The sequence below is a fragment of the Triplophysa rosa genome, linkage group LG1, assembly GCF_024868665.1.
Source record: "Triplophysa rosa linkage group LG1, Trosa_1v2, whole genome shotgun sequence".
NCBI classification, from domain to species: domain Eukaryota; kingdom Metazoa; phylum Chordata; class Actinopteri; order Cypriniformes; family Nemacheilidae; genus Triplophysa; species Triplophysa rosa.
In genome coordinates, this window is record NC_079890.1 from 36,757,174 (window position 1) to 36,775,369 (window position 18,196).

Sequence of the window (18,196 nt, forward strand, 5' to 3'; positions counted from 1 at the left end):
AGGATTCTGTCTTCGTTTTCCTTTGTAATTGTGGAAATATTTTTCAGTTAAAAGTATGATTTAATTATCAATATAATCAATAAGTGTTTTCTTTCATTAAATCATTAAGCTGTGTGCTTTTGTCATGTGCTTTCTATTTTACTCAGTGGAAAGTTACTGTGGCAAACGGAGTGAGACAGGATAAGTGGGGGTTGGAACCATAAATTTAACTAAGTCAACACACACACACACACACACAAAGAGTCACACAGAAAAGAAATGTTATGAATCAATCCACTGCATATGTTTTAAGTATAATCATGAGTTGTGATGTGTTTTAATGAAGGTCATATAGGGCTGCAGCTATCGATTCTTTTACTAATCGAGTATTCTACAGATTTTTCCATCGATTAATCGGGTATTCGGATAATAAGTACTTTTTCTTTATTAAAAACAATACTAAATATACAAGAGAAATAAGACAGGTCTCTTAAAATGAGTAAAACAACTCAATTTGTTTCCTTTTTAGAACAATTAGTTTTTATTGCTGAAATAGCATACATTAATATCTGTGAAAACTAAACCCATTTAGTACATTCCATTACCATATTAAATTCAAAATGCAATATAATACAAATCATATAAATAAGAAACATGAATAAAAATGGAAATAATAATTTCAAACAATAGCCTATGACTTTTATTTTGGCAGGTTGTCAGAAGACGCTTATTTTTTAGTATGTCTGTTTCTTCACTCAAACAATAACATGTTTGTGAAATAAACTCTCAGCGCAACTCTGGAGGTGAAGTTCATGTCCTCATTCAGCGCAGACGCAGACAAATTCATGAGCATCACGCGTGTAGCACGTTAAACTGTGCAGTTCATTCACTCAGACACGCAGACCAGACAGATGAAATGTGTATAACAGGATTCGGTGTCCACTAGTCCGCATCTAGTTTGATGGACTCAATGCAGCCGGAAAACAAGTTTCACTCGTAAAATAGACTAAAATATCAGTTCACCATTTCAATAAGCTATTTATAGGGCTGTGACGGTGGCAGTTTTTTACCACCGCGGTGGTAATAGACAAATCGACCGCGGTGGTGCGGTGGTTGAGAAATATATATTATTTATATAAATAATATTTATATTATTATATTTTGCGTGTAGCAACCACATGACGAGTGGAAGAGAAATATAGACCTTATTTAAATACTTGAAATTGTTAAATAATTGAAATATGATATCTGAAATAAATGAGGATGAAACATCCGTCAATGTTTAACGCGCAAATCCATCAGTGAAACGGCACACTACAGCACATAAAACATTTAATAAACATCAGTAAATAATGAAAACTTAAATGATATAAGAAAAGCTAAATACTAAATAAAAAAGCTCTTGTTGCAGTAACTTCAGTCAGTGGCGTATTAACCCTTACAGTCCTTAACAATTCCATTTGAAACAAACTGTTTAAACCTACATTGGCTTTCCTATTCAGATTGCCATAAAAACTTTACTTTTTCCGACTCGTTGATGTGAAACTTACTTGTTGACATTGTCCAGATTAAAATGTGTACAGCTGCACTAAATGCGCGTTCAGAAGATGTGCACAGGAGCGCAAATGAAGAGATGTCTCTCCGCAACCGCGGCAAAACCTGCGCGCGCTCCGACACTAAGCAAGCGGGTCATAGCCAGTTTTGATTTTACGTATCTGTTCATTTCACAAAAGATCCATTGCAAAACCCGCAGAATAACCTGGGTTTTGCCGTGCAGGCCCGCGCTCTTACGCACCAACGGAAACGTATGCCAATAATTTCTGTTAATTTAAAATCTTTTAAATAAAACCATCCACAACTGAAAGGCTACAACTAGCAATCGTTATCGCAACTCTCATATTTATTACACCTATATTTGTCAGAGTGACGTGCACTACCGCCGGTGGCAGTTCGCCACCGTCATGGCACTTTACCATCGCGGTGGTGCGGTTGTTACGGCAACCGTCACAGCCCTATAAACTATCAGTTATTTATCAGCATGAGAAACACGTGTGAGCAGTCTAAAATGCGTGTGTCTCACGGTGAATGCGTGAGACTTGAGAGCCCTGTAACATGAACAGAGTTTAGCGGGCTGTGCGTCAGTAATAACGGTCCATGGGGAAACGCAGTGCTCCGTGTGTACTGTAGTTAAATGGATTAAACGAGGCTTCGAGGCAACAAAAATTGCCTCGATGATTTTTTGTATTCGAATAACTCGAGTTACTCGAGGAATCGTTTCAGCCCTAATTCATAGGATTAAGAAACAACGCTACATAATTAAAAGCATTAGATGATTGAGTGTTTTCTTTTTACTAAAAGAATGTTAAGAATGTTGGTATGTTGTCCGGCCACAAGAAACTGTCTCTAGGGAACACTCCCCAAAAGAAACTGTCTCTAGAGAACATTCCTCAAAACTAGCGACTGACCACAGGATGTAAAACATGTGTTGTGAGAAGATGTTGTTTTGCAGGAACTAAGAAAAAAGGACGGAGTCAGATAAACTGGTTCACGGTGATTGGTTGCCAAGAAGCAATACTCCCTAGAGAAAAGGAGGAGTCAGAAGATGAGCACGACGTCAAATACTGAATAAATATGTGTGTTTTTGAATAATTTGGGTTGTTGGCTTGTGGTGGAGTGAGGAGATCGTCTGACAACCCAAAGCTTTGTTACTCCTTTTTACATCTGATAATAAACTTCTAATCGATTTTGGAGAACGTCTCTGTACAAATTTTTGAACATGCAGGACTGCCTCAAAAGTCCAACAATTGGTGACCCGTGACGTGATTTGTCAAGAGACGAGGGCACATTTGCATTTTCGTTGGGAAAAAACGGAACGAATTCGGGTTCAACACACAGGTCGACCAACATAAAAAGGTAAGCAGAAGCCTGTTTAATCAAAATTCTGCTATTGAACATACCTAAATTGTTGTGTTGAATTTGATGAACATTCCGTATGAGTAAAAGTAAAGTATAAGAGAAGTTTTGAGAAATCAGATTTAAAAAGACAATACTGTAAGACGTTGCGTCACACAAGGAAATTGTGAGACGTTGCGTCAACCATAAATTCTGTCAGGTTAGAGTCCCTTGGTTGAAAAATACCATAATCTTGTTGGGTTACAGTCCCTTGGCTTGAAGAAACATAAATTTCTGTTGGTTAGAGTCCCTTGGTAGACGTACCATAAATTCTGTGACATAAGTGTATATCTGTGTGTAAACGAGTAAAGTGTGGGTTGGAGGCCCTTGAGTCAATAAACTCATAAAGTACCAAAGTGTGGGTTGGAGGCCCTTGAGTCGGTAAACTCATAAAGAACCATTGAAATTGTGTGCGTTGTGGTAATCGCGTCTGGGACAAAAAAGGCCAGGGTGAAATAAATCCCTTTGAGTCGGCGAACTCATAAAGGAATATTCCAAAATTGTCTGTTATATGTTTGAATGTTGTGCAAAGTGATGTGAAAACTGATTTAACCGTGTGAAAATAGATACTGTATAATTTTTGCAAACTGTGAATAGAATTTGTGCGTAAAATGGCTGAATTTCGGAAAGAATGTGATGAATATGGATGTCCACCAGTGTTGGTGCAGTGGCAAAAGGTTACATATATGCTTTTAGCACAGACAGAACCGAAAGATAAGAAACAGAGACAGAAAGAAATAGACAAATGCTGGGTAGCGTTATGTGATGATTGTGGGTGGGAAAATGCAGAAGAAGTGAGAATGCCGCTAGCACCAAAAATTAGAGAAATGGAGAAAAAAGCACATTGTAAGTGGCACAGACACGTAGAAGGAAAGGATAAGATAAAATGGTATAACTCAGGGAAGCATGGTAGTGAAGAAGAAAATCTAAAGAAGAAACTTAGAGTGTGGACTAGAGTAGCGTTAACAACCACAGCACTCAGCTCGCAGAAAGTGCAGAGTGGAGAGAGAATAGAGGAAGTGAACAGCTCAAGAGTCAGAGAGAAAAAGGAAGAAAAGGCAGGAAGCATTCAGACTACCCCTTCTGCTCCTCCCCTTCAGAAACACATACCTTCAATCTATCCGTCATTAAGCCATCCTCCACCATATGAGCCTCCCAAACAGCAGGTAGTGATGACAATTAATGGAGGAGAAATGGATGTTGAAGTAGGAGAAATGACTTGTGAAATAGACAGGATACGCAAGGAATTTGATGAATTAAAAACTGCAGTGAACAAGGGTGTGGAAGACACATTAGTAAAAGCACGACGAGTTATGGAAGAAGTAGAGAGAACAAGACATGAACAGGAAGAGTCTGAGAAGGGTGACAATGAGAATACTGAAGAAGACATTATATTTGCAAAACCAATAAATACATCCACCCCTAATCCACAATCAGGGACCAATATGCTAACAGGGCCAATACCAGTTCAATTTGCAGGGAAAATGACACTGGGTGAGCCAATAGCCCACAGGTTAAGGAGCAGGAAACAGCCAGGGCACCCAGACCATGAGGAAGAGAAGGAGGAAAGGGAACATTACCTAAACTATGACCCAAGTCGTCAACTACAGGTACCTCAAATGCAAGCACCATTAATTCACAGACCAGGAGGGAATTCACAGTACCAACCTTGGTCACATAGTGACATGACAGCGATAGCAAGTAAGTTGCCACCCATTACCTCAGGAGGCAGCAGATGGTTGAGTAAGCTGACAGCACTCAGCCATGGCACTGACTTGGCTTTGGGTGACTTGAGATGCCTGTTGGGTCAGATACTGACAGCCTCACAAATGCAAAATTTAGAGCTCGATGCAAATACTACATATGTTGCAAATGAGATACCATTTACCAGAATAAGCACTGTTGTAAGCCAAACTCTTCGTCGACTATATCCCGTGCCACCAACCGTGTACCAGAATATAAAATTCCGCATTAAGCCAGGTGAGACTGGAGCGGCTTATTATTTCCGTTGTGCTGCTGAGTGGGAACAAATGGTGGAGGAAAACAGTTTAAACAACCCTGTGACACGAGACATATTTAGAGCAGCAGTAATGACAGGAGCTCCAAATGGAGTAAAACAAGCAATGGAGAATAACCCAGATATCCCAGTGGCAAGTAACGAGGTATGGGAAAGACATTTAGTGCATCACACAGACAGAGCAGTGGAAAGAGCCAATAAAGATGAAGAGGAACTAGAAAGAGTTAAAACCCAGTTGTTAAAATTGCAATTAGAAAAAGCCAAAAGTGAAGGGACAACCAAAAAGGCCAAGCAAATGCCACAACATACTCCCAATGCACCCCAACCCATAGACCCATATCAAGGACCCCCTTACAGTGGTTCTCCTTTTGGAGGACCGACACACCACCATCCATATAGCAACCCACATTATGCCCAAGGACCAAACCGTAGGCAGGGACCCCCCTGGAGAGGAAATGGACGAGGGCAGCCGGAAAGAGGGAGGGGAGGGTTTGAGAGGGACCAGTGTTTTGAGTGTGGTGAGTATGGACATTGGGCGAGAAATTGTCCACAAAAATCAGCACAGAGTCAAGGCCAGAGTAACGGTCCACCTGCGGGGGGATGGGGTCCCCGAAGAGGTGGTACCGGTGGTCGTGGCAGGGGACCACAGACCCCACACAACCCGGGGCAACACTTCCCGTCACCTTCCAACCTACAGGTGCCTGTGCACCCAACATGGGGCCCGGAGGGTGGGGCGGAGGAATGTTGAAGGGGCCCACAGAGAACCACCATGAGAGGAATGGCTGAACCTCTCATGGAAATAGTGGTAAGTGATCAACCACTAAAGGCTCTGGTGGATACCGGGGCCACATACTCTACTGTAACAAAGGGCACGATTGACAATAGCGATCTGACAAATCGCACAGTAGGAGTAATAGGGTTCTCTGGTGAGGTAGAAAAATGGCCTATGACAAAATTGCTGAAAGTAAAAATTGACAAACAGATATTGACACACTCATTCCTGTACTCTTGTAATGCTCCCATCCCCCTTTTAGGCAGAGATCTATTAATCAAATTAGGAGCCAGCATTTTATGTTCACCCGAGGGAGTGATAGTGAAATTTCCAGATGGTTCAGAAACAAATTGTTCCCTTGCAGGTCACACCACAGACAGTCAGTGGATGTTAACATCGTGTGGTGAGTTAGAAGATGCTGACATATATTGGGTTGAGCTAGATTCCAGTGTAGCCCCAAACAGCGTTGTATCTAGGTATAACGAACATCGCCAGTGGATCACAAACATAGACATTTTTCTGCCACCAATAGACCCCTTACATTGCACATTGTTTTATGACAGGGATGACACCACACAATACCAAGATCTGTTCCAGGAAATAGAGGACAGTAAATGGGTGTTAAGGGGATCCGGACTCATGATAGGAAAAGAGGGAGTAGTGGCACCAATTTTACTGACAGAAGAGCAGATGAAATGGTATGAAATGTCTGATACAGCTGCACCACACGTCTCTGTAGCATTACATCCGAAACATGAAGCTAGGGAGCTAGGCAACATGACTAAGAGGCTGTTGGCAGCTAATGATTGGAAACCCACAGAAACTTGGGGTATCCTGTATTCAGAGACACAAAAAGCATATTGGGTGCAAGACCAAACAGAAGACACAGGGGTGTTGACACATAAACAGATCTCTAGAAGCCATGGTAGGGAGCAGACAGACGCTGACGGAGCAGAAAAAATGATTGACACATTGCCAGATAATCTATGGTCTCAAGGACCAACAGATGTAGGGTTTTGTAACATCAAACCTGTTAGCTTCAAATTGACCACCACCACACCTATTTGGGTCCCTCAGTACCGCAACAAACCAGAAGCAGAAGAAGGTGTAGCCACCACTGTTTCCGGACTGATTGAAAAGGGAGTGATAACCCCTTATAGGTCCAATTGGAACACACCAATTTTTCCAGTGCCTAAACCAGGCACCAATAAGTACAGGTTGGTGCATGATTTACGCAACATTAACTCTGTTGTGGTGACACCCACCATGACTGTACCAAACCCATATATTGCACTGTCTATATTGACCCCAATGCACCAATGGTTCACGTGTATTGATTTGGCTAATGCTTTCTTCTGTATTCCAATCGCAGAGGATTGCAAAGCATGTTTGGCTTTTACATACAGGGGATGCCAGTATTCTTACAACAGACTACCACAAGGGTTTATTTTGTCACCAGGAATTTTTAATCATGTTTTAAAACAACAGCTACAGGACTGTAGCTTACCTGAGAACTGTGTCATGATCATGTATGTTGACGACCTACTCTTGGCAGCCACAACTGAAAAGGCGTGCTTGGAGGCTACCAGAGTTGTGTTGCTTCAGTTGCACAAGTCTGGTTTCAAGGTAAGCAAGGACAAACTGCAGGTGTGCAGACCTTGTGTTACATTTTTAGGTCGACTGATCACGGCACAGGGATCAACTTTGACAGGGACACAAAGACAGGGTATACTCAGCCATCCTAAGCCAACCACAGTGAAAGACATGTTGTCATTTTTAGGCCTCACAGGATTCAGTAGGCACTATATCCCTATGTATGTTTCACTGACTACACCACTCAGGCAGTTGATTAAAGAGCATGGCATGAAAAATCTGAAAGCAGAACTTCAGTGGACACAAGAGGCTGAACGGACGTTCATTGACCTCAAGACACAGCTAGCTCATGCTGTGCACCTGAACTGTGCCAACTATGAGTTACCTTTCTTCCTGGATGCCTCAGAATCTGGCTCCAGCGCACATGGTGTCCTGTTTCAGAAAGACCAAGGCAGGAGAAAAGTGTTGATGTATGCGAGTGTGTTGTTAGACTGTGTAGAACAAAGACAACCACTTTGCTCTCGATTTGCAGCTGGTTTAGCTAAAGTTGTGCACAAAACATCACACATTGTAATGGGCCACCCATTGACAATACTCACCACACACTCTATCATGTCATTCGTAAATTCAGCATCATTCACGTTTTCACCACTGAGACAGAGAAGAATAGCTAAGATTTTGACCAGCCCCAATCTCACATACACACATGAGGGCATTAATATGGCTGATCTGATGGGAGATGGACAGCCGCATGATTGTGCACCCATCACCGAGAGAGCATCCAAAGTAAGAGAAGATCTGTCTGCGGTGCCATTGACAACCCCACCACCAGTTATGACATTGTTCACAGATGGTTGTTGTTTCAGAGCAGAGGATGGGAGCCTGAAGGCAGCCTATGCAGTAGTTGAACAGGTGGGAAGCTCATTAGTGACAAGAGATGCAGGGAAGTTAGAAGGAAAACAGTCAGCACAGAGAGCAGAGATGATAGCAGTGACAAGAGCCCTGTACTACGCTGGTGAGACCCGTGTGAACATATATTCCGATTCAGCATATGTTGTAACAGCTGTCCACGTGGAATTGCCCTTATGGCAGAGGTGTGGTTTTATCACATCCTCAGGTCGACCAATCACGCATGCATGCGAAGCCAGAGACCTTTTAGAGGCTCTGATGATACCCACAGAAGTGGCAGTAATTAAGTGTCCAGGTCACTCCAAAAGTGACTGTCCTATCACTGATGGTAACAATGCAGCCGATCTAGCTGCCAAAACTGCAGCTGGCTATGTTGCAACTCAGCAGGTGGTGAGATCAGATAGAGCCTGTAGTGATCTTTTGCCTCGTTTCACTCGAGAATATTTGGTCAAAGAACAACAGAAATCTGCCCCAGAAGAACAATCAGTCTGGTTGCAGCATGGAGGTATATGCTCGCCAGATGGTCTATGGCAAGCGCCAGACGGACGTCCGGCATTGCCTGTCTCTCTGACCGGTTCAATCTTGACTCAAGCTCATGGGGTAAGCCATGTGAGTGACAAGCAAATGATGAGAGCTCTCGAACATTGGTGGCATCCGTTTTTGCAGTCCATGGTGTCAGGTCATGTGACAAGTTGTTGTATCTGTCAGGAACACAATGTAAAACCTAGCATCAAACCCAAAAAAGGTTGTTTCCCTTTGACATCTGGTCCAGGGGAAGAAATTGTGATTGACTTCACAGATATGATTGCACGGGTACATGGCAAACGCTATGTTTTGGTGATTGTTGATTATTTCACTGGTTGGCCAGAAGCATATCCTGTCGGCCGAGAGGACAGTACGGCTGTGATCAAGTGTTTAATCAATCAATACATACCACACTATGGTTTTCCGCGCCGTATCAGATCAGATAACGGTAGCCATTTTAAAAATGAACATCTCAAAGTGGTTGAACAGGCTTTGGGCCTAACACATGCATATGGTGCGGTTTATCATGCGGCCAGCCAAGGTAAGGTTGAACGCCTTAACCTGACGATTAAACTAAAATTGGCTAAAATCTGTGCACAGACTAAATTGAACTGGCTGTCAGCTTTACCCATTGCTCTCATGTCTATTCGTTCTTCTGTCAACAGGATCTCAGGCTTTACACCTTTTGAATTGCTTACAGGTCGTCAATTTCCAGGCCCAACCACGGCGTTGAGAGAGGACAGCGTGCAGCCATTGTCACATACTGTGTATTTTGATAAACTAACAGCTCTGATTCGAACCTTTTCCCATCAGGTAACTCCTGTACCAGCACAACCGGAGGAACTGCCATCTCCAGTCACGACAGACTGGGTCAGGACGAGAACATTCCGTAGAAAGTGGAGTGAACCACGTTGGTCTCAACCTCTATGTGTAACATCTCGCACCTCACACTGTGTGCAACTACAAGGGAAGGGAGGTACTTGGTTCCATTTAACATCCTGTGTAGCTTGTGACCCCCCTTCTAGGTCTCTTGCTGACACTGGTTTGGACCTGAGGACTCAGGTCCAAGAGAGGGAGGATACAGAGAGTGACGGTAAAACAGACACTGAAATTGCCACTGGACAATACCAACAGCTCCAAATTATACACAAAACAGGCGATATTTTCACAAGCCCACACACAGAACCATTAGCTCATTGTGTAAGTGCTGATTGTGCATACGGGGCAGGTATTGCAAAGCAGTTTAAGGAAAAATTCATTGTGTAAGTGCTGATTGTGCATACGGGGCAGGTATTGCAAAGCAGTTTAAGGAAAAATTTGGAGTGGAGAAAGTAAGGTGTCAACATGAAAAACCGGGTGAGTGTGCAGTAACCCAGGAGGGAGACAGGACTGTGTTTCACCTAATAACTAAAGAACAATGTACTGATTTACCAACATGTGATTGTTTCACAGAGGGCCTGAAAGGCATGAGAGATTGGTGTGTGGCTAGTAGAGTGGGAGGTGTCTCGGTGCCCCGGCTGGGGTGTGGTCTAGATAAACTAGACTTCAAGAAAGTGCAAAAGATTCTGAGTGAAGTGTTCACGGATGTGGACATGCAAGTGGCCATTTATTCCTTATAATCAAGTTTTCATTATGGTGTGATTTTGAGTGTTTTTCAATGTTTTTCAATTTTCAGGTATAAAAAGTGTACTTTTAAGAGTGTTTTTATAAGATTGTAAGGTATTAAGTTTTAAAGAAGTGTTGATTTTGTAAAGATAACAAGACATTACTAGAGAGGGTGAATACAACAGCAACAAGATGAAGCTGTGGTGATGTCCATTGTAGTATCGATTGGAGTTTTCCTAGCCATATTAATCACCTGTGGGTGTTGTTGTATTCCCTGTATTAGATCACTGTGCAATAGATTAATTGTTACAGCTATTGAAAAGAAAGAATCTCCACCNTGATTTACCAACGTATGACTGTTTCACAGAAAGCCTAAAACACATGAGAGATTGGTGTGTGGCTCATAGAGTAAGAAGTGTCTCGGTACCCCAGCTGGGGTGTGGCTTGGATAAGCTAGATTTCAAGAAAGTGCAAAAGATTCTGAGTGAAGTGTTCACGGACGTGAACATACAAATAACCATTTATTCCTTATAATCAAGTTTTAATCATTGTGTGTTTTTGAGTGTTTTTCAATGTTTTTCAATTTTCAGGTTTAAAAGTGTATTTTTAAGAGTGTTTTCTTACAAGTTTTAAGGTATTAAGTTTTAAGAAGTGTTGATTTTGTAAAGACAACAAGAGTATTACTAGAGAGGGTGAATATAACAGCAACAAGATGAAGCTGTGGGAAAATTGGAAATTGTTATGTGTATTAGGAATAATTGCAGGCATCATTGTAGGGATAATATTCGGAATACAAAAAAGTCAAGAAGGTAATAGTACCACAACAAGGACTAGACACAGGAGGTCAACAACATCAACAGATAAATGCTTACAAAAATATGGAGGGATTGAATTAAATTATGACAAGGGCACAACCACCTCATTCCAGTTTGACCTATGTAAAGTTATAAATTGTGGTAGAAAAGAAGCCACTTGGAGACCATACGAAGTGTATGTGTGTTACGATCATTTGGTAAATGAAGACTGTACAAGTTGGCAAGAGGGAAAGACCAAGGCCTTACAAAACATGCAGGTCGTCCGGTGGTGCCCAGAATGGAACCTGGTAGTAGCAACTAGTGATACATGGGACCCATATCCATATAGTAAAGGGGGAAATGATTTAAAGGGAAAATTGACAATACAAAGAGATTACTCACGTGGAAAGAACCCAATAACTGTGTCAATAAAGCCAACACAAACTTTTGAATTATCGAGACAAGGAAAAGATGGAGTGGCATATGTCCTATTAGGAGTAAGTGTAAGTGGGAGGGACCCATTGGGACTGATTAAGATAAACATAAGGAATGAAAATCAAACATCAAATACCACAACTGCGGCGCCACCCTTATTGCCCGTAAAGAATCCAAAGAATGAAGTAGTAGAGATTGACTATACTAAATTGAAACCAGAAGACATAATAGAAAAAGCCACAGGGTATGGGGAAAACAATTTATGGCTGGAATGGATAATCACCACAGCCAGGGAACAGGGATTAGATGATTGTGTAGGGTGTGCCAACGCAAGACCCAAACTACACACAGAACCGGCTCCTCTGCATCCAGACGATACTTGGGGCTACGGGTGTATGCTAGCCTTGACACGTCAAGCATCACCACCAAATTGTACCACGTTGGCAGCAATATTTCCACCCATCTCAAACCACTCTAAAGCAGGACCATTCACACCACAGAAAGCAAACTATACGTGTTTTAACATTACACGTAACTCACCAACAAGTAACCTAGGGGAAATAAGTAGTGACTGGTGTAATCAAATAGTGATAGATAAAGGGACACAAATAGGAACATGGGCTAGAGCAGGATTGTATTATTATTGTGGAGATCGTAGACTGTTTACTAGAATACCTGAGGGAGCAAGAGGAGTGTGTGCTATGGTAAGGTTAGGAGCCCCGATAGCTCTGATAGGTGAAAGAACTGTGAAAGAGGAAAGCATGAGTTCAGCCACACTTGCCAGAAGACGCAGAAGACACATCCTCAGGAAGAGGGCAACAGGTTCAAGTGTAGATTTGTCATTAAACAGCCCCACATACATCGATGCAATAGGAGTTCCTAGGGGAGTACCAAATGAATACAAATTAGCAGATCAGATAACAGCAGGATTAGAGAACATACCGATAATATCTGCATTTTTCCCAGTCACCCCTAACAAAAATGTAGATAGAATTAACTATGTACATTATAACATAATGAGATTAGCAAATATGACAAGAGATGCGATTGATGGTTTGGCAGAGCAACTAGCACCGACTTCCCTAATGGCAGTCCAAAATCGGATGGCCCTGGACATGCTGTTGGCAGAAAAGGGAGGAGTATGTTTTATGTTTGGAGATCTATGCTGTACTTACATTCCGAATAATACGGCCCCAGATGGATCGGTTACTAGAGCATTAGAGGGATTGAAGACATTGTCTGTAGAGATGAAGGAACATTCAGGTGTAGATAACCCTATAGGAGATTGGCTAGATGCGACCTTGGGGAAATGGAAAGCAGTGGTGATGTCTATAGTAGTGTCAATTGGGGTTTTCCTAGCCATATTAATTACCTGTGGATGTTGTTGTATTCCCTGTATTAGATCACTGTGCAATAGATTAATTGTTACAGCTATTGAAAAGAAAGAATCTCCACCCCCATACAGTATGCCCTTGTTATCAGAAGATCTCATGGAACATGAAGAGGATGATGTGTGACCTCTCAAGAGGTCAAGAGAGGGAATTGTGGAAATATTATTCAGTTAGAAGTATGATTTAATCACCAATATAATCAATAAGTGTTTTCTTTCATTAAATCATTAAGCTGTGTGCTTTTAATGTGTTTGCTTGCTGTTTTATCTAGTGGAAAAATACAGAGATGAAATAGAGGGTTTGTGTGTACGTGCCGGATTCGTGAAACCACAAAAAAGAGGAACAAGCTTGCAGAAATAGAACAGCTCGTTTTGACAAAGTCTTAACTAACAACACACACACTCAAAGAGTATCATAAGGAAGGGACGTTATGAATTAATCCAATGCATATGTTTTAAGTATAATCATGAGTTTTGATGTGTCTTATTGAATCATAGGATTGAGAAACAATGCTGCATAATTAAAAGCATTAGATGATTGAGTTTTTTACTGAAAGTATTTTTACATGTTGTTTTGCGATATGAAACTGTCTCTAGACGACACTTCCTCTTTATTAGCAACTGACCACACGTTGCAAAACATGTGTCGTGCAAAAGAGATGTTTTGCAGATATGCATGGTGATTGGTGGAGAGAGAGAGCAGCACTCCTTACAAGGAAGAGGAGGAGTCAGAAGATGCGAACGACGTCACATACTGAATAAATATACGTGTTTTTGAATAATTTGGGTTGTTGGCTTGAGGTGGAGTCGTCTGGCAACCCAAAGCTTTGTTACCCCTTTTTACATCTGATAATAAACTTCTAATCAATTTTGAAGAACGTCTCTGTACAAATTTTTGAACATGCAGGACTGCCTCAAAAGTCCAACACAGACCGCAGAGGAGATGCCCTGCATCCTTCTGCTCGCTCCGATCTTGCTGGGTACACGCGTACTGTCACGAGGGTGTGGTGGAAGAAGAACCCAGATGCAGGCAGGCAAGATGCGGGGATAACAAAAAGACTTTGTCCAACTAGAAACAAAAAACCCACAATGGGGAAAAAAGACACTAACAGAATAAATAATACACGAACTTTGACAGGAAAAAATAACTGGACTGGACTAAACTAACATAACACTTGACTAAACATAACTTGACAAACTAAACTAAACTAACACTTACTAAGACTGGAGTTCTTTAAACAGCAAACAGGATAACAGGACCACTGACAGCACGATACACATACACGACGTAGTACAACCACGAGCACAAGACAAAGAAACAAGAGGGTATATATAGGGAAGACAAACGAGGGATAACGACACGGGGCAGGTGTGGGTAATAAAACACTCAGGGAAAGTTAACGAGGAAACGAGATGGCGGGAACAGAGACGAGACACTGGAGAGAACGTATATTATTGTCAAAAGGACAATAATATGTTTCTCTCCACACATAACCAAAGGCTTTGTCATGACTCTGCTACAGGACCAAGAAAAACATGACTAAATGAAGCAGAGCCATGACAGCACCACTGACATAAAGGAAATTTACTTTTAATACTTGAGTACTTTTAAAAGCACGTACTTCTGTACATTGACTTAAGTACTGTAAGCATCTGTCTTTACAACTTTTACTTGTAGTGGAGTAATGTTTGACCAGTAGTATCTGTACTTTCACTCAAGTAAGGAAGTTGTGTACTTCATCCACCTCTGGTTTTAAGACGCAGCCTCTGTCTCTCTGAACAACATGTTAAGAGCATGGTATGTAAAAGCAGAAAAGCCTGTTGCCAAGCCAAGACAGCCAAAACCAAGCACCAAAATTGGAGTATATAGTACTGTATGCAATGGCCGCAAACTGATTGTATGGTCTGAAATACCAATATTACCGATTTTTTATCAGAATCTGTTCTCATAATAAGTGTTGGTTTGTTAAAAATCTTCAGATTATTTATGGTGAGCTTGGGTTTTGTTCTGTTATGTATTACATTCATCAAATTTTATATTCTGTTTTTTAAGCAGCTGTGTTTTATTAAAATATTTTTTGTACAATTGCCCCAAAAATGTTGAGATACAAAGAAACAGGCTCAAGTCACACTTTATGTATTAATGCAACTCATGGCAAGATATTCAACAAAGTGGCATCTGAAAACAAATGAGGCTTGAGCTTTTCTCTGAGCTACTAAGCAATTACTTTCAACTAACTCATACTCAAACCGGTGCACAACGTTTTGCTACGTTTCCGGGTTGAACGACATTTTCCTGGAAACGGTGTGAAACAGGGTTTGAGATACATTTCTCTTGTTTGGTGGATGTGTCAAAAATGTCAGCCCAATCAGCAGAAACATGTATATAAACCATGCGATATTAAAGAGACAGCTCGCACAATGGGTCCAAGTAAAGTTGTTTACAAATGTCAAATCATTTCACGTTTTAACAATGCAATCAGTTGTCGGTGGATGAAATCAAGTCCCACCCTACTTTTTTCTCATTTCAGAAGTCATTTCACTTGGGTGCATATCATGATATGGAAAAAAAGACAATTGCTACTTCCGTTTCATGCAGACTTCAGATTTCAGTTAAGTAGAATTTATTTGCTAAAAACAGTCAAAAGAGCACTTTACAACATTTTTATTTCTTATAACCCATGCAACTATAACAGTATTACAGTACCAGAACAGGTATTGTTACATAAAAAATATGAAAACAATAAAATTCTCCAACCTCCAAGGTTGTGGGTTCGATCCCAGGGATTGCACATGCCTATGTATAAATGTATAGGATAAAGCAATGTAAGTCGCTTTGGATAAAAGCGTCTGCCAAATGCATAAATGTAAATGTAAATGAGCTGACGCAACCTGCTAACTTGTGCATTGAGCATCTTTAGCTTTGTACGATATGCATGACAGTAAGAGCTTTGGTTTACCCTAATGGATCAGACATTAGCCAGAAAAAAAACATTATATGCAGATTCAAGTGATCCAATAATTCTGGTTTATGTTCTTCAGGTTTCTAAGAGTCAGGATGAGGTTTTGTTAGCAGTACAGCAGGATCCATTAGAAGCACTCTTTCAATATTCTGCCCAACCTCAAACCCCCTCCTGAGGACATTGTCTCCTTTTGGTTTTTTCTCACAGTTTTGGAAAGTGAAATGGTAAATTTCTGTTTTTTCTCTGCACTGTAAAAAGTGAACATTCGTGTTTATTGGATTACTAAAACTATTTGAGTCAGTGCTTTCTGAATTGTAACTTACATTTAGTCATTTAGCAGACGCTTTTATCCAAAGCGACTTACAGATAAGGGAAACAATGGAAGCAATTGGAACAACATAAGGACAACAAAAAGCATAAGTCCAATAAAAGAAAACTGGTCTCATATAGCCTACCACAGTGTACAGAGCGAAGTTTTTTTTTTTTCTTGAAAGAGTAGAAAAGAGATAGAAGTCAGAACTGATCAGTCAGGTGTTGACGGAAGAGATGTGTTTTCAGACGGTTCTTAAAGATGGCTACAGAATTGGCTGATCTTGTAGAAGCGGGCAGGTCATTCCATAAATGTGGAACCGATCCCGAGAAGGTACGTGAGAGAGATTTTTTACCTTTTTGGGATGACACCACAAGACGTCGTTCATTTGCAGAGCGTAGGGATCTGGCGGGTACATAAGTCTGCATTAGCGAGTGAAGATAAGGGGGTGCCAAATCAGTGGTGGTCTTGTAGGCCAGGAGCAGAGTCTTGAATTAGATTCGAGCGACTATAGGGAGCCAATCTAACTTAGTGAAGAGAGGAGTGACGTGTGCTCTCTTCGATTCATTGAAGACCACTCTTGCCGCTGCATTCTGGATCATCTGTAGAGGTTTGGTTGTGCAAGCTGGAAGTCCAGCCAGTAGCGCATTGCAGTAGTCCAGTCTGGACAGAACAAGTCTGAAACCAGACTGGTTGCTGTCCAGGAGGTTGTTCTGGGTGAGAAAGGATGAGAGCTGGTTACATACCACCCGTTCAAGAGTTTTAGCAATGAAGGGGAGGAGTGATACCGGTCTGTAGTTCTCTAACAGTGCAGGATTAAGAGTGGGTTTCTTGAGTAGCGGGGTAATACGGGCCTCTTTGAAGACTGTGGGAAATGTACCCAGTGGTGAGAGACGAGTTGACATTAAGCGTGTTTCCATCACTCTGGTTTTATTCGCATTTTGAAGTTTCGCATCAGAAATGAGTGATGGAAACGCCAAATTTCGAATTAAAAACCCTTAATTCGCAAAAAGTTTTTACGCTCGCTTGAGGTGGTTTTTCAGTTTTGCGAAAAAGGGTTAATGCGAATAATGGGAGATGGAAACGCATTTGCCGAATAAATTCCCCCAAAAAGCCACGTAACTACACTATGAGACGGCGTAACCTGACTAACCAGAGAACTGATCTTGTTACACAGCATCAGAAATGTTGTTACGGTCATTCTTAAATGCCTGAGCAAAATCGTCAAAGTATTCTGTAATTGCCTCTTAGAACTGTCACGACTGTTTCCCAAACAGCAGACATCCACAAAAGCACCGCATTTATTGTGTTTCGTAATCGTCTGCTTGCGCAAGTATTATTCTATATGAAAATCATTATATTCAGTGGCTTCTCTTACTTTTCTTACTGATATTTAGTGGCAGTTTATTAGGAAGTGACGGTTGACTATTTGGATGGAAACGGTGCTTATTCGAAAATGTTTTATGCGATATTCCAATTTTGCGCATAAGCTAAATTCGCAACTTTGGATGGAAACCCGGCTAATGTTACGTCATTTTGAGAAGGTTTGTGTGCCACTGAGGTGTCAGTAGAAAACGTGACTGACCATTTCTCACGTGTAAATTAACGCTAAGCTAAGCGCTCCTTGGTCGGTTTCGCTCATTGGATGTTTTTGAGGAGTAGCAAGTCCCAAATTTCATTTTGTTTTACTTTAATTATGATTCTATTATTAAATGTTTCGTTATTAGTCTGTAACGATTACAGGTAAAACATTTTACATGTAGTTGTTATGTTTGTTGCTGCATCTATTAATGTCAATAAATATTCAGTCATTATAATGCATTTAATGTTGTGTATTAATTATTTTATTTTAATGCGTTCAATACACTGTGTTATTTAAAAAAAGTGTATTTAAAAACTAATTTAAAATAGTAAGAGCGCTTCACGTCTGTGTTCATATATCATACAGTAAG

At 41.0% G+C, this 18,196-nt stretch overlaps 1 protein-coding gene across 1 annotated transcript; it reads left to right on the plus strand.

Moving 5' to 3' along the window:
* The first annotated feature begins 3,236 nt into the window (after nt 1-3,236).
* On the plus strand, nt 3,237-10,366 carry LOC130550206 (uncharacterized). Its single transcript, XM_057327656.1, is given in 2 exon segments — nt 3,237-9,975; nt 10,038-10,366. Coding segments are annotated over 2 exon segments (6,762 nt in total). The 5' UTR covers nt 3,237-3,542.
* The last annotated feature ends 7,830 nt before the right edge of the window (nt 10,367-18,196 follow it).